Source organism: Fukomys damarensis, unplaced genomic scaffold, assembly GCF_012274545.1.
Source record: "Fukomys damarensis isolate Sample0158 unplaced genomic scaffold, DMR_v1.0_HiC HiC_scaffold_11, whole genome shotgun sequence".
In the NCBI taxonomy this organism is placed as follows: Eukaryota; Metazoa; Chordata; class Mammalia; order Rodentia; family Bathyergidae; genus Fukomys; species Fukomys damarensis.
This window is the reverse complement of record NW_022900923.1, coordinates 37,127,443-37,144,831: the sequence shown is the minus strand read 5'-3', so window position 1 is coordinate 37,144,831 and position 17,389 is coordinate 37,127,443. Positions and strand designations below refer to the sequence as shown.

The following is a 17,389-nucleotide window of genomic DNA, read 5'->3' as shown; positions in this document are numbered from 1 at the left end:
CCTTATATGTGTGTTCAGTCCGGTGATGTGTTTTCAGTGCCTAAGTATTAGGTAAATATTACCTGACTACTTCTATTTCTTCTTGTCTGTTTTCCAAGCTGTTGGGTAGCACTCAAACACTTTTTAAATTGTTTCTGACAAAAATCACCTTATTCCTTAAAAACGTATCAAAGGGATTTAATATAACTCACAAATGTCAACTCATTGTCCATTTCTCTGTCTAGGCACGCTTGAAAAAGTCTCTTCAGAGCCTGGATGGTGCCCTATGTGATGACGATGAGGACAGCGAAAGAGCAAGCAAGTAAGCGAAGGCTCAGGGGGCTGTTACTGGTGCGGCTCAACGGCAGAAGTTTAAGTTTTAGGGTATTTCAAAGTGCGTACGCCGAGAGCTCAGATTTTGTTCCCTTCAGTTAGCATCACCCAAAGGAACCGGTGCTCCTTGGAATGCTGCAGGGGACAAGTGTCCGGACAGGAGAGAAAGCTAGGCCTGCAGCCGCTTGTTCCTGGGAACAGCAGTGTCCACAGAGCTGTCTGGGCAGAGATAAGTCCGCCTGAGTCTTCTCCCACCCTCGTGCTGAGAGGGGCGGCCAAATATGGGGAACAGTGGTGATAATCAATTTGAAAGACACTGAGTTGAGAGGAGCGATTAAGTTTATTTAGGGTTGTATCTGAACAAGGGAAACTTAGTACCAAGTGTTAAAATTAATGTTAAGTAAATGATAGATATTTATCTTCTTTCTAATTTTAAGATATATGAGGATGACAAAATGGGCATTATTTTTGCTTCATTAAGGAAATCTACCTATATAAAGTAATATACGTTTCCTCTAAAGTGAGTAAGTAAATAGGAAAAGGAGAAGTCTGTAATCACATTGAAAGTGCACTTGGGCTACCACACACTTTTCGCGTCTTCGGTCTGGGGAAAAGGTCCCCATCTCAAGGAAGCAGTCTGGGTGGCAGCCTTGTCCCTTTCTCCAGACTGTTCAGTTACCATAAATTTTTTATTTCTTTCTTCCTAATACACATTCTTAAAATTTCTAGTGTTAAATGGTTAATACTCAACTCCACAGAGTTTGACCATGAGCCAGTTACTGTTTTTGTTCCACTGAAGTAGCGTTTTGGTTTTCAGCACCTCAAGGACTGTGCTTGGGGGGAAGGGGCTCAGCTCACGCGCAGCCTACGCGGACACCTGTCCACTGTTCGTGTCTCCTTCCCTCAGGTTATCTGTGGAAGATGGCGAAGAAGCTTCTGCTTATTTTTATGAAAGTGATGATTCTGTCGAAACAAGAATAAAGGCTCCTTATTCAGGTGAAATGGACTTGTTAGGAGAGATCCTCGATACACTGAGCACACACAGCTCAGATCAAGGAAAACTGGCAGCTGCAAAGAGCTTGGATTTCTTCAGATCAATGGATGATATTGATTACAAACCTACGGTCAGTTGATCCTTCAGCTTATTAAATGAATGCAACCTTGCCCTTACTGACATTGTCTGATGTTATAATCTTAGTTGCTGGACATGTTTAACCTCTATGTATGTATCCAACTGCAAAAATATGAAAAATTTAATTATTAAAATTACTTAAATAATAAAATTCCAAAATTTTCCTTTTCATGTATCCAGTTCTGGTGGTTTTTGTCAGTATTTGAAATTATTTTGTCCAGTAGCAATATTTTCTTGAAATCAAATTTTACAGCTGTTTTCTTAGGGGAATTTCAAAAATATGAAATTATCTTATTTTTTCCCTTTATTTAAAAATATGTTATTCAACTCTTTTTTTTTCCATTTTCTTGCTTCAAAAATGAACTTCAGAAAGGAATTGAATTCTTTAAATGCATTTGAGTTAGAAGTACGAGCAAAGGCAACCTCATTGTGATTGTGAGAGATTCCAGAACTTTGCTCTAGTTTGAGTTTGGCAGGTGACAGTTACAAGGACGTGGAAACCAAAGTCCGTCTAATTTCAGTCCACTTTACGGAACTATTTAGAGGTATCGAATTCACTGTCACTACTGCATTTTTTCTGGAAGAAGCTTCAGGTTTCCAGCCTTGCAAAATATGAACATTGTTTTCAAAATGGAGAAAAATTCTATAATAATAATTTTATTGGCAGTGTTTTGAACTTGTTTCTTTTTTCAGAATAAATCCAATGCTCCTAGCGAAAATAACCTGGCCCTCTGTGGTGGCTGTGGAGATCAAGCAGAGTGCAACCTGGGGCAGGATGACAGCGCCCTGCATGGCAAGCACCTCCCTCCGTCTCCCGAGAAGCAGGTTTCCGCTAGTGGCTTGACGGAGTCTCTGTTTATCTTGAAGGAGGAAAACAATGAAAAACACCTCAGTGCCGGCAACGAGTGTGGCCCTCCTGTGGTGGGAAAGCCAGCATCTCCCTCAGGACTGGGTTCCCAGCTAGCTCCCCCTGAAGTTTCCCAAACGAATAAAGGAGAAACAGAAAAGGAGGAAACACTAAGCCAGGTTTCAGATGATCTGTTTGTGCCCAGCCTTGGGAGATGTTCCTCTACTTTTGTTCCTTGGGAGAAAGAGGGAAAAGAAGTCAAGGAGAATTCGGAAGACCTTGGACTGCTCTGTGAGATGGTGTCACTGCATCACCTGTTGTCCGACTCCGGGCAAGGCTCACACATTTCAAAAGGAAGCGCAAGGGGAAACCAAGTGTAGATCACCGTGAGGGTGTGTCCCTCTCATCTAACCGTCCAGGAAGCACTTGGGGATCCCCTGTGATCTGTGTAGGGACTAAAACTGTTTGGAAGGATGACAACTCTTTCTACTATTTATTTTGTTTTTTCATTTGGAACAAACCCCACTCGCTCATCTCATGGATATATGTTATCCACTGACTTTTAAATGTAAAGCAAATTCTTCTACTGTGCTATTAAACCAGGTACGAGTTAGTATGTATGTGGAGAGGATATGTTGAACATATGATTTCCAAGTATTTGGTGCTTATGCCATTCATTTTATTTAAAATAAGTAAGCATATATAATCCTTACATGTAGCCAGTAGCTACTGTATTAATCTGGTTGAGCATGAACTGATCAAGATGTCCCATTTTATCAAAACGAGCCTGAAACTGATAAAACTCTTAATCCACTAATTGCCTTAATCTTAAAGCTCCACCAAGCATACGTCATAGCTTAAGAAATTACATGTAAAGTTTGAAAGAGAAGTTATTTGTTCTGCAGAGCAATAATGCCTTTTCTACTCATCCATTTAAGGTCAAATTTAATTTTTTTCAAGGTTTAAAAGCTCTCTTGTGGAAATACTTGCTTTTATAAGGATACTGCAGCCATGTTTTTCAAAACATAAAAAGGTACAAATTTGCCTTTCACTCAGTGACGTATATGAAGTACTTAGTTGCAGTGTGAAGTTAATGACTTTTGTTTACAAAGGAGACTCAAAATGTCTGTGGTCTCTCTGTCTGCCTTTGCTATCCAGGGCCCCCTCAAGAAAGCCAAATGCAAGCCAAACTGTCCTACAAAGGAATTTTTTCTGTCTTTTTTCCTTAATTAATATTTTTTCTGTAGAAAATGCTTTATATTCTCATCTCAGATTACATTTTAAATAATTGACTTTATATTTTAGAAGTTTTAGATTTATGGAAAAATTGCAAAGAGTTGATAGAAGGCTCCATGCACACAAGTTCTCTCAGTGTCTGAAGATAGCATGGTCCTTCTGCCGCAGCTAATGAGCCAGTATTGGAAGCCTGCTCTTTACTCGGATTTCCGGTTTCCTCTACCCTGTAGTATCTGTTTTCTGTCCCAGCACACCACACTCCACCCAGTTGTCATATCTCCTTAGTGTCCTCCTGGCTGTGGCAGTTTATTAGACTTTACTGACAGTTTTGAGGACTATTGGTGAGATAAATTGTAGAATGTCCTTCCTTCCCTTGGAGTTTGTCTAACATGTTTCTCATAGATTAGATTTCTCACGAGGTGGTTCTGGGAAGAGGAGCACAGAAATAAACTGTTGTTTTCATCTCACATGATATCAAGGTACTGCTTGTCAGGTTTCTGTCCCGGAAAGTTACCACTGCCCGCCTTTCTACACTGCTGTCTTTGGAATGAGGTCACTATGGGCAGCCCACTCGTTTCCTCTAAGGCAGAGGAGTATCCAAGTAAATTATTTGGAGTTCTTCATAGGAAATTCATCTCCCTGATAAGATTCATCTTACTGATAAGCTTTGGAGTTCATCTGAGAAGGAATCATATGCTGGCTACTTTATGATAGGCTAGACTGCCAGGAATAATCAGGAAATAAAAAAAATCCTTGGTGATGTTATGGTTAATTTGTTTCTGTGCTCAGTCATCCATTCTGTACATCGTAATCATGATTTTTAAAAAACATCTCTTTAGAAAAAGTGTTCAAGAAACCATCCAAGAATCCCAATAAGATTGTACTCTAAAGTATTTACTGATAGATTATGATTTCCTTTAAAATCCTAGAAGGAGAATTCTCAAAAACATTGCTTAAAATATTTATTCAGGTAGTTTTTAAAGAAAATAACAAAATATTTTATAAAACTGTGTTCCATAATCTAAATGTATATCTTGTATTAGAGATAATTATTCGTTCATGATTATACAGGAAGAAAAATCTAGTTTTATTCTAGGGTGGACTCTATATAAAGAAAATTCATGTAATACTTTTTAAAAACAGAAAAGTAAGATTCAAGTTCTTGTCAAATTTTGCCTCTTACGCTCATTACAAATTTTAATCTATATCAGTGAAATACATAATAAAGTCCAAATAAGAGCTTTTAAGTCACCAGGAAAAAGGTTACCCTAGTGATTAATCTGATTGACAAATACTCCTTAATTTATAAAAAGAATTTAAAATAACATTTACTATGAATTTTGAAATGAAGCAGTTTTTTTTTTTCAGAACTCAGTCTGAGGAATAAGCTAATCAGGAGTATAGCATGAACCATATTTGGGTTTTATTCCATTTACTTAACAAACATCATCACCACAGATTTTCTGTTTTTCAGTTATGTTACAAGATGATTGGCTCTGGTACTACTGTGTTGTCTTGAGGATATTAAGCCATTCACAGATAATGTAGTTGTCTTAAGGTATTTTAAAGTGATTTGTGCCTTATTTTAAACATACAAAATTACCTATTTTACTCTGTTAAAAAACAACAGTAAAAGCCAAACTCTACCTGTTCTTCTTGAAAACACAGAAAACTAGTAGCAGTTATTAACATTTCAGACCATGTGCAAGGTATGATAACTGAAGGTGTAGGGAAATAAAATAATGGAATTGGAAATATTGTGAGATGATGATGGTGATGATGGTGATGATGATGATATTGTATTAATATTGTACTCTGCTTACGAGTTACTAGCCCAAGGTTCTATCACCAAAAAAGTTGTTTTTAATAGCTGTTTAATCAAAAGCATGTTCTGAGTACAGTACCATTTCTCATTTCATTATCTTCCTTAATTATTACATTAATAACAATAATGCTGCTACGATACTCACTTTTAAAGGACAGATTCAGAGACATTTTTGGAAGGTCAGTGTCCTTGTTAGCTGGATTCTTCAGATGAGCAAAGCACCACAGGGCCTCCTTCGGCAGGGAAAGATGCCCCTTTTGTACTTACGCCATTCTGCTCAGTTGAGGAATAACAGAAGGTATGGAATCCAGTTTTTTCTTTTTCAAGATCTTGATAATAACATTTTCCAGAAACAGTTCCTTCCTTTTGAACTGAAACTGTATGTGACAGTTGCTGTAATTAGGATTCTATCCTAATATTTAGTAATAGGTTTCGGGAATGCTAATGAATTAATTGTTTGTTAATAGTAAAGAAGTAGACTTCTGATCGAGAGGAGAAAACTGAATATTCTTATCCATAGACCTTCATTCTCTATTTGGATTTTCAGGAGATTAATTACTTTCATGAATAAAATTTCTAGTAAGAATTCTACTTGTTTGCTATCAAAGATTCTGAATGTGAGAAGATATTTGTAAATCAGAATATAAATTTAGGAATGTAAAATGAATCCTCAAATTTAATTTTCCTCAAAACACTTCTTAATATAGGAAATAGTTTTTAGAAATTCTGTGTCATTATTAACACCTTTCCTACATGGAGCCTAATGGTATTGTTAATGTATGTTTCTTAAAGCTTCTTTGAGAGGCAGAATGTCTTTGAGCAAATCAGTGAACGTTATGACTTGGTCAAGAAATAGGAACTTATGTACATTTAAACAAAAATTTTATTTGAAAAATAATAGTATTTTGTGCAATATTTTTTCTTGCATAATTTAGTTCATATACATATACACATCTGCTTTTCTAGCAGATGCCTTAAGGTCACATCTTTCAGTATTTGTGTAAATTGTATGTAGCAATGCTCTGTGTGATTTTAGAAAAGAGCAGTCTTTATATTGTTGGAAGGAAAAAATGTTTTTATTTAAAATAATTATGATATTGCATTATTGTATTATAACTAACTGCCTCAGCAACAATAAATATGCAATAAGAAAATCCCGTAGCTTAGATTAATATTGACAATACTGTTACCTTAAATGTTATGGTACAAAGTGCTGATTCTACGTGTGTACAGTTAAGTACTCTGCTCTGCACCACATAAACCGAAATGACATTTGTATGGTGATGACCGTGATGTAGAGTGTAACATCTTTTGCAATGCGTCCTTGCTAAGACTTATAAAGGGCATTGCCAATACTTTTAACTGTCTGTAAAGTAAGTTAATTTTTTGTATGATGTACAGTTTGTTTAACCTTAGAGCTTCTATAGATTTCTACTTTTATTATACTTGAATGAGGTAGATGCACTGTGGAAAATTGGTGGCTCTGGATGCAATATGCAAATATACCAAAAAAATAAAACCAGGTACCGAACAACAATGTTAACGAATGCTTTATATCCAGAATGCTATGTTTATTCAAGTCACATTTAAATGAAGTCATTGAAGATATGTAATCTTTTGTCTTAGAAGGTTGTAAAATCACAAATGATTATTACCTCTTTGATATGACGAACTTGTAAGTCTCTTCATTTCTGCTCAGTAGTTCTCAGGTGAGAGCCTTGATAAGGTCCATTGGTGAGTTTACCCTCTGGCTGACTATACGATGTTTAGGACAGAACAGATTTGGAACACTGTGCATGTTAAATGGACCGCGTGCATCATCACTATCCTTTAGATAGGAGAGCCTTCATAGGTTATTTTGAGAACTACTTAATCACATAGCAAAACTAGATTTTTAAAATCCAGTGATTTACCTGTACCTAAAACAGCAACCAATATGAACTGCATGACTGCTACAACTTAATGTGCGTAAAGCTTTTTTGTGTAAAAGCCACATGATGAGTTCAAACTTGAACTTTTCAAAAGCTTATTTCTTTTGCTTTAAATGCAAAACTGTTTCAAAGGACTGAAAATCTTGAACTTTTTGCTCAACATGGCAACAGATACCTGCAAAATCCTACCCAGCATTGTAATTTTCTGTTGTTGTTGTTTTTTTTTGCATCCTTGAGGTTACAATATAAATCACCTCCAAGATTGACTACTATTAGGAAGATGTTATGTACGAAAGTATTAACTCTGGAAATTTTTTAAATATGCAAAATAAATATTGGATAAACGCAATATTCCAAACAATAAAGTACCCAACAATGCAGTTAAAATAAAAATGGTCACAATCAAACTGTGTTAACTCTTCTTTTATAATTGGTCAGTTTATGTCTTTCAGCGTTCTAGCTTGAATGACTGTAAGGACCCTCCCATCTCCAACCCTGTAACAGCATAAATTTAAGCCTAGCTCTAACAGGCCTGAGTGAAAAGTCTTTGACTGTTACGTCTAGTGAACTTATTAGGCTTTAAAAATCACGGACAAATAGGTAAGTACTGGAGTGAGTGTGTCACTCATATCAGAGTAGAAGTGTTCATGTCAAATAACTGTGTTTACTGACCCAAATTTAAGGTCTGAAGACCAAGATTAAATAGTCAAGTGTACATGAATGGTGCCCCAGGAACCAAAGGAAAAACTTTTCATTCAAGAGTTATGATGGTCAAGCTGCTATTGAAATAAATATATTTCCTTTCATGTACAGAAGTCTAGAAATACTGTAATATGTGGAACTTCTCATTTTCGTAGAAGAAGTGAAGTTCTGACAAGAAAAGGAATATTATCCCCACAAGCCTAAGATTCAGCTATCATTTATTGATTTTAATTGTTAATACTTGGCCTCCTTCAGATTTTTCTCATTACCCCCTCCTGATCTCTGTATGAAAGATAGTCAGTCATATCTTAATTTTATTATTTGGAAATTAAAAATCCTATTGGACTTTATTTATGTGTCAATGAGAGAAAATACCCCTCAAAAGTATTTTTAGGTAGTAACTCTAGGAATTTCTTTTCTAGAATTAAGGCCGAATTACAGGACATATAAAAATGTCTACATACATGAAAAATAGAACACTAGTAGCATAAATAAGACATTATTTCCTGGAAGATAAATAGAAACCCTCCCTGGGTTCTGCCACTGATTTTGGCCCGCTAACTTCCCTGAAACTATTTCTCTGCATTTAAAGTATCTGTTCTTAGAAATATTTATTAAGAATTTTCTGTGTAAATAGCTACCATGTGATTTGACAGTCAGAAAATATTTCTAAGTATCCATTTGACTTTGAAGTCATGATGATTTGGTGTCTACAACTATAAAACATAATTATAAAATCTTAGATTTTAACTAATCCAGTGACTCCCAAGCCTAGGTTTTCATTAGAATCAACTGGAGCGCTTCAAAACCAAACAAAACAGATGCTTGACTATACTCCTGCGGTTTCTAGAGTAGGTTAGTTCTTTGTAGATAACAAGGTATGAAAAAGATCAGTGCTATCCTTAAAAATCTCAGCATCAAGTGTTCAAGCTGGAGTTTGAACTCAGCTGTCTGACTGCAGCCCTCTTGCTGATACGCAAAAACACAGGACAGAGCGTAATACCATATCGAACGTGAACTTCCTGTGCACCTTCCTTTTCTGCCTCAACGATCCCCTTTGAGTATTGCGTAACCCTTTGACAAATCTGTGCAATTCTTTTTTTTTTTAACTCGAGTACTAAATTTCCTGGTGTCTTTTTGGGAGATCAAATTAATTAATGTTTGGCTTCTCTTTTGTCATTTTCCTTTCTACTCTTCGCACTGTCCCACTCAGTCTTTGATTCCATCTCAAATAATCTTCCTTGTGTAGACACACATTCTGTCTGCTGTCTTTATCCTCCTCCATTCACCTTATTTATTTGCATGTGTTGGAGAACAACTGGGAGGTCCCTGCTGGGTCATGCAGGACAACCACAGGAGTGTTGTTGGTGTGTGTTACGGCTGTGTCATGTCCCCCCACAGCCTCATGCAGTCATAGATGGGCTTTTTTCTGAGGTGGGTATATGTACAGCGTGTGACACTAGGACTAAAGCATGTGATTACTAAAGCACCACAAGTGAATGAATGCTTGGCTTGGCACCACCCTGGTCCCGGTAATGTGAAGAAAATAAAGGGAGCAGGAAGACACTGTTCAAGGCTCTTGTTGCCCTTGCTGCTTCTGCCACCCTGCCTGGGAACCACCCGATTATGGACTGAAACCTCTACAGAATGTTGGCCAAATAAACCTCTCTCCCTCTGACTCTGGGTGCTGGGTGTTTTGTCTCAGCAGTGAGAGGAAACTAACTAACAGTGTCATACCTATGCATTTTGAGTAAAATAATGAATTTTTAAAAATATGGAGCCATTCTTATTGAGAACATGTAAATAATCCTTGCAAAATACCCACAGATTCCATCTACTTTTTTATCTCATGTTCAAAAATGATCTCTGAAGACAAACTGTTATTCTTAGTTTTGTTTTATAATCAATCCTCCCTTAAGTATGAAGGATGTTTCATGTGTGAGATTTTGGAATAACCATTTAAGATATAATTTATAAATTACTGTTTCCAATTCTAGTTTCTGAGTTAGAGGCTCATTTGGGGATTTTAAAATACACTGATAATATTCATTTCATATTCCACCCCACCCCCAATCTAGCAATTAAGTTGTATTTTAAAGTAAAACCCAAGCTTTCTGAGATTTGATAAATGTCCAAATTGGATACAATCCATTAGGCAAAATTCCCAACTTGTGAAACAGATGTTAGCAATACTCTGCTGTATCTTGTAGGTTTCCTGTGCAATGACAAAGTGTTACCAAGTCGTTTTAATTTCTGAGCAAAGGGTAATGATAGAGACTTAAAATTACTATTTTAAAAAAAACTCCTAAAAATTTAGTCACTATCAATCGCCAGTAAAAAGGCAGGTGATCAAACATGTATTGCAAAGAATCATTCTGTGAAAAAAAAAGGCAATACTAAACTTGTCAATTGTTTTGTGGTATCAAAATTTATTTTTAACATAAAATTATTATGATAAGCTAAATGTACCTGGATGTTTTGATGGGAAGATTCTTGTAGGATTTTTCAGATTATCTTTGATAGCACTCAATACTATTGTTTTTGCACATGTGTGTGTGTGTGTGTGTGATTCTCTTCAATGTGCACCTTTCTCGTGTTTCCAAATTAACTTTCTGAAGTATAATTTCCTTCTATAGAAATTTACATATTTGAAACTATAATTCAATGAGTTTAGAGAAATATATACACATACTGCCATAAAAATCACAACCAGATCAAGATTTAGATTACTTCATCACCCAAAAAGTTGCTTTGTTCTCTTTGTAGCTATCTCTTCTCGATTGTAGTACATACAATGATCTGCTTTCACTATAGTTTTGCTTTCCAGGACTTTCACAGCATGCCAGAGGCCTAGGCAGGGGGATCTTGAGCTCCAGGCCAGTTTGAGCTACATGTTGAGACCAGCCTGGATTACATCGTAAAACTCAAAAATAACAACAAATTCAAAGAGAATATTACATAAACAGGTTTCTTCTATTACATGATAACATCAATAGTTTTAATTTTAGCCATTCTGGTAGGTGTGCTGTGGCGTCTCATTTTGGTTTTAATTTATGTTTTTCTTATGACTGAAGATTATGAGAATATTTATATGCTTTTTGGAAATTCATTTATCTTTCCTGAGAATTTATACTAACCCTTTGCCCATACTTGCACTGAGTTGCTTCTCTTATTACTGACTAGTAAACATTTGATTTTCTAAAAATATTCCAGAAAATACCCCTAATATATGTTTTGCAAGTATTTCTTCTAGTCAGTGACTTGACTTTTCATTTTCCTAGTAATTATCAATTATGATGTATACTTTTTTCACAGGTTTTCTTCTAAAAGTTTAATAGTTTTAGTACTTGCATTTGATCAATTATTCAACTGATTTTACTTTCTTAAAGTTATGTAAGGTGAGGGCCAAAATTTATTTTTCATTTTTCCCAGAACTACTTACAAATAGACTACAGTATCCTGTTCTTTATTGAAAATACCATATATTTTAAGTCCATTGAGTGTATTTCCGTTCCTATTTATGAACTATAAACTGTTTTCCATGATTTTTATGTCCATTTTTATAGCAATACCACACTCTCTTCATGACTTTGTAGTAAGCTTTGGAATTAGTGTCGTGCTCTATTTTCTTTAGTATTCTGTTCAATATTCTGTATCTTTTCTTTTTCCATATAAACTTTGAATACATTTGTCCATACTAAAAGTAGCTTGGTGTGATTACTGTTGGGTTGTATTCAATCTATAAAACATGTTAGGAAGAGTTAATATCTTAACATTATTGAGTCTTCCAGTTAATGAACATGGCATAACTTCCCAGTTATTTAACTCTTCTTTATCTTTTCTCAGAAATATTTTATAAGACTCAATTTAGAGTATTGCATATATTTTGTTAAATTTATTTCTAATTTCATCTTTCGATGGTATCGTAAATGCTTCCTTCTTAAAATTTCTACTTACAATTAATCCTGCTGAAAGTTTTAATTCATTATTCTCAAGCTGAATATATATTTTATCCTCGATTACCACAGTGACTAGGATCCATAGTAACAATTTTTAGAAGAAGTGGTGAGAGTGGACATTTCAATTTTGTTTCTGACCTGAAGACTAAGCGTGCTTAGTCTCATTTTTAAAAAAGAAGTTGTCTCTAGGTTGTTTGTAGAAGCCTGTTTTTGCAATGAGGAACTCGTTATATTCCTAACTAGCTGTGAGTTCGGTTTTTTCTATCAATACATGTTGAATATTATCAAATGTTCTTTTTGATATGAATTGAGTAAACCTTAGGATTTTTCTTTTTTAGTCCATTAGTACGATTAATTATGTTGCTTGACTGTTTTGATGTTAATATAACTTGCTCTGTTAGGAGTAGAAGGAAAAAAATTAAGTAGAAAAATTAAGTCTCTTTTTCTCTCCCTCTCTCCTCTACTCCCTGTTACACAGACTCAATTTCCTCATTCATCTCATTAAGCAGGCTCCTTGTTTCCCTTGAAAATACAAATCTGGTTTTTTTAATCATCTTGGAATCACTAGCTTTTAACATGATGTCAGGCTCAGTCTAGATGCCACATAACTTGGTGTTGAATGAAATTGAATGGAATATTACTGGTTCAAGGTAGAACTGCAGAAGGACCTTATAGCCCTCAACTCTCTATAAGTATGATAAACTGTCCCTTCTTCAGGAAATGTTCTACTACACATCATACCAGAAATGCAAACCAGAAATGTAACAGGAATGGTACTGAGTTTACTAATAATTGGGTAAAAATTGCAAACCATTATGAAGTTGTACTGAAAGTGTGAGGGAAAGAAGCACAAAGAAGTAGCCAGAGATTTCTTTCTAAAGTTCAAAGCCCTCCAGGAAGTTAATCCTGTAGTTATTTCTGCATTGAATTATGGGTAAAGATTCTCAAAGTATAGGAAAGTATTATTATATTTACTTTGAAAGATCTGCAAACGAAAGGATCAATATCTGGCACGTTCTGATTTCTTGGATGAAATTTAAATATGAATCTTTATGCAATTGTAATCTGTCTACACACAACATCCAGTAATAAACTACAATGCTGACATTAAACACCATAATATATTTGTAGGTTTAAGTAGAATAATATAAATAACTGACATTTTACTTGTTCTAGCAATTACTCCACCCATTTATTTAATATTTGGAAAATGTTATCACAGAAAATAATTTAGATATCTCTTAAGACATACATATTTAAGTTTTTGATAGAATTCTCAACAAATTTGACCTTAGACATACTGCAAAGGAGGTCATGATATGATTTGGCAGGGTGGGGGGGTGGGGGTCGGTACCTGGGATCAAACTCAGGACCTTGCACTTGCCAGGCAGGACTGGTGCCACTGAGCTACATCTCCAGCCCCATGATATGATCTTGGTATGATGAATAGTTTGAATCCTATAGTCAGCGGTGTTGAAATTTCAAACTAATTAGTTGCGATTAGTTGTGATTAGTTTGTGATTAGGGGGGGGGGCGGGGGTCGGTACCTGGGATCAAACTCAGGACCTTGCACTTGCCAGGCAGGACTGGTGCCACTGAGCTACATCTCCAGCCCCATGATATGATCTTGGTATGATGAATAGTTTGAATCCTATAGTCAGCGGTGTTGAAATTTCAAACTAATTAGTTGCGATTAGTTGTGATTAGTTTGTGATTTGCATTGGGTGCCCTTGTTTGCAAGTTGAACTTTTAAATTTTTCTGATCTTGTCACATTTCCAATGGCAACAAACTAGTATTTCTACACCTGGCTCTTCCTTGCCTCTCTTTTCAAATGTTCAAAAGAACATTTCTTTTGTCCTATACAGTATAAAAAACGTTCGGGATAATTGATTTTTATTTTCTCTTAGAAATTTCTGTGCCGTCTGTTTATGTGATCTTTAACACCACAGGTTCTTCTCTCAGGGAGAATTTCAGGTGATATATTTGATTTCAATTAATTGAATTGTGCTTGGCACCAAATTCAAGACATTTTGAGGTTTACTTCTTTCAAATTTCAGATAAACAAAATATATCTAAATGGATAAAATGCATAATTCTACTCAGAATAAATGTGAGGAAGCATTGTTATGTTGGTTTCCTATAAAAACCGCATATGTATGCTTAAAAGATAAAAAACTTACATTTTGAGCACCCTCATGTGGAACAGGTGAGTGCTTAACGCCTTTTAAAGTCTGGGATCTTTGAAACTGTCAGCAGACGAAGGAATTAGGGAGTTAGAGTTTAGTAGTCAGCCTATGGAGATCACTGAGTCCCTTTATGTGAGTCCAGTAATTCAATACACAGTAGATTATAAGAGTTGCAGAATTTAGGGGAGATGTCCAAGAAAGCAGTTCAGTTTGTTTCTTCACGTTAGATGGAAGAGGTAGCAAGAAAATGATCGAGGGGTGAATTTTTTTCCAGTACTGGGGATCAAACTCAGGACCTTGCGTTTTCAAGGCAGGTGCGGCACCACTGAACGAAATCCCCAGCCCTTGAATTTTTTAGAAAAACAAACCAGAAAGGTAAATTGTATTTTTAAAAATGTTTAGAATGTATTACCTCTTCACAGGTTACAAAGAGCGATTATGTTAGAATAAGAGAACATTACACACGGAACCTCAATCCTGGGGGGGAAAGCCAAAACTGCACCAAGGATATTTACAAGAGAGCTGTTTCTGGCTAGACTGTCGTTGTTCCTGTACCTACGAAGACCACCAATCAGGGCTTCGCGTGCTCACCTGTGTTAAAGGATCCTGAGGAGCAAGCGTCTTGTCTGTGTGTCCTGAGGTTGCGCCACCCTGGAGAACAGTGGGGAGTGTTGCTTGAACTCTCCCAGAAGGTGGTCTGGAACGCAGGGCGGGGCTTTCAGGAGAATTTGTGTTTGATGACAGGAGAGACCTAATCTCCCAGCAGCTGTACTTGCCTGTCCTTGCACCAAGGGGTTCAGGAGAAGCAGCCCCTAGAGGTGTAGGATGGGTTTAAGGAATAAATCTTGGCTGTGCAGCCACTGGGATGGAGGAGTGGTTGTAGGATCCGGTTACCCAGTTCCAAAGCTGATCCCACAATTTTATGGACCGTTAAAAGAAGGACTTCACTCTCTCGCACCAGTTTTCTGTATTAGTCTATTTCCTGTCGCTAGAGCAAACTGTCAAAGGCTGGGTGATGCAGAAAGAAAAGAGATTTATTTAGCTGGCAAGTCCGAAATTTCTTGAGCATGAATCAGTGTTTGTTTCGCTCTGGTGAGACTCATGGTACAAACAGCTGGAGCAGAAGAGGTCACAGAGAGGCAGGAAGTCCGGAGGGAGTTAGGGGCCAGGCCGTTCTTTCATAACCGCTTACCTGCTGTGCAATAACGAAATTAATCCTGCCTGAGTGCCATTCTTCCAATGATCTAATTACCTCCCGCTAGCCTCAGGCAGCAGGGAGCGGAGGGCAGGGGAGTGAGATGAACAAAGAATGAAGATGTGTTACGAACGTGTACCAACTCCCCAAAATGGATGGAATCGGTACGCCGTACAAACATGCACTAATAAAAATTTTAAAACCCTCAATACTGTCACAAAGAGACCATGCTGCCAGCATATTCGCCTTTCTGGGCCAAGCATACCACAGACATCACACCACCACGTTGGATTAAATTAAGCCGTGATGAAGTAAAGTTAGTCAGAAAGTTCGCATTTACTCCAAGGTACCTTATGATTTCCATTTTGCTTTCAATATTGAATTATTGTAAATGCCTGTTCTTTAAAATGGTTGTTTGTGGAGAGAAATGATACTAGCTGGATTATAAATTTTATCCCATACTTGAAGACAGCAGACTCATCTTCTCTACGCACCCTGACTAGCCTAGACAGCAGGTTAATTTTCACGGTCTTAAAGAGAAGATAAACCGACTTTTAAAATCGGCATTGATTCACTTGATATCACTACGATGAAATACCCAAGGCAACTCACTTCGTAATGAGACAAAAGGTTCATTTAGCTCACAGTCTGGGAATAAAAAGCCTGCATTCCGGCAGCCCCATTGCTTTGACCACTGAAGGGTGTGGCAGAAGACAGCACGCCCGTTTGTAACAGCGATGGAAAGTACCACAGCAGCTTGCAAATCTGTTCTTACTTTGTGTGAGAGATTAAATACTGCTAAGTCTGTTTGTCTACTTATATCAGCAAAGACTTTCATGGAAGGTGACCGAGTGGGACCAGTTTTTTTTCCTAAACACCATTAAGATCTGTTGCGAGCCGGCGACACAGAGCACTGTCCAGCAGTGTCTCAAACCTGAAAGAGCAGCGGGGTGGAGATAAGGCAGAGAGAGAGGAAGGACGCCAAGACAAGAGTCTGATCAAGGCGACGTTTAATGTAGGCAGGCATCAGCCTTTTAAAGGAAAAGACCGAACTATTATGGGCTAGGATTACCATAGTAACCTCAACACCCGCTCCACGGGAACGAGGGTTCACACGGGAAAGAGAAAGCAGGCTCAAGACAAACAAATTAACAACACTTGCAACTAATAATCATGATTCCCAAATAGGTGGAGGAACTTAACAAAATGGCGTTACAACACCTGACTCCTACAGATAACGTCAGATCTTTAACAGGAAGCACCTGACTCCTACAGAGCTTTGGCTGTCCGAGTTTCTCCCGTGCAGGGTCAAAAACAAGTTTAACACGTGCAGTCCTTAGAAAGGAACAAATGTTATCTTTCAAAAAGCCAGTGGGCCATGGCTGGCTTCCCACAAAGATCCACCTTGAATTTTGAACTCTATATTGATCTGCCATTTTGAAATATTTTTCACCTAGCTTTATCATTTCTTGTTTTCATTGTTTGATCAAACAACAGAAAGAGTCCAAGACACCCAACTATCCCCTTAATATAAACTAATATTAAAGTCTTTGCATTTATATGATTCCTTTCTAATTTTACCTCTAGAACAATAACTCTTGAGGGCAGATGTTAAATCTAATTAAATGTTCAGAAAGGTGAAATATTACTCCCATAAATAACTGGAAGTCCAGTAAATCTAAGTAAATGCAAGCACTGTTTTTTTTTTTTTTTGAGAGATGGTAAAATGAATTATATTTCATTTCAAAAGATTTAGGTTCCCCTCTATCGATTCAAGTGAAAATATCACATTTACTCTCTAATTGTGAAGGGCATTTTCTTCATTTTTCTCATGACAAAGGCTACCATTCTATCAAGATAATAAATGCTAACTAAGCCGCCCTAATTGCAATCTCCACTTGTCAGTGATTCCGGGCATTAGGTGCATCAGCTGAGCGGTACATGATTATGAACTTGATTATCCTTTCCTCTCTTCAATTTGAGACACTTAAGTACTGTTGCTACAGATTTAATTAATTAAGTTAGTTTTTGACAGTAGAGGAGTTTTTAATCAAAACCCATGT

General features: G+C 36.7%; 1 protein-coding gene across 1 annotated transcript in view; it reads left to right on the top strand.

The window, feature by feature from the left end:
* The window catches only part of Dennd1b (DENN domain containing 1B), a 218,564-nt gene extending 211,684 nt beyond the window's left edge, over positions 1-6,880 (top strand). Inside the window, exons 21-23 of the mRNA XM_010635412.2 lie at positions 225-301; positions 1,220-1,436; positions 2,138-6,880. Of these exons, the coding sequence (XP_010633714.1) occupies positions 225-301; positions 1,220-1,436; positions 2,138-2,671 (828 nt within the window). The 3' untranslated portion in view covers positions 2,672-6,880. The remainder of the gene's footprint in view (positions 1-224; positions 302-1,219; positions 1,437-2,137) is intronic.
* Positions 6,881-17,389: the final 10,509 nt, after the last annotated feature.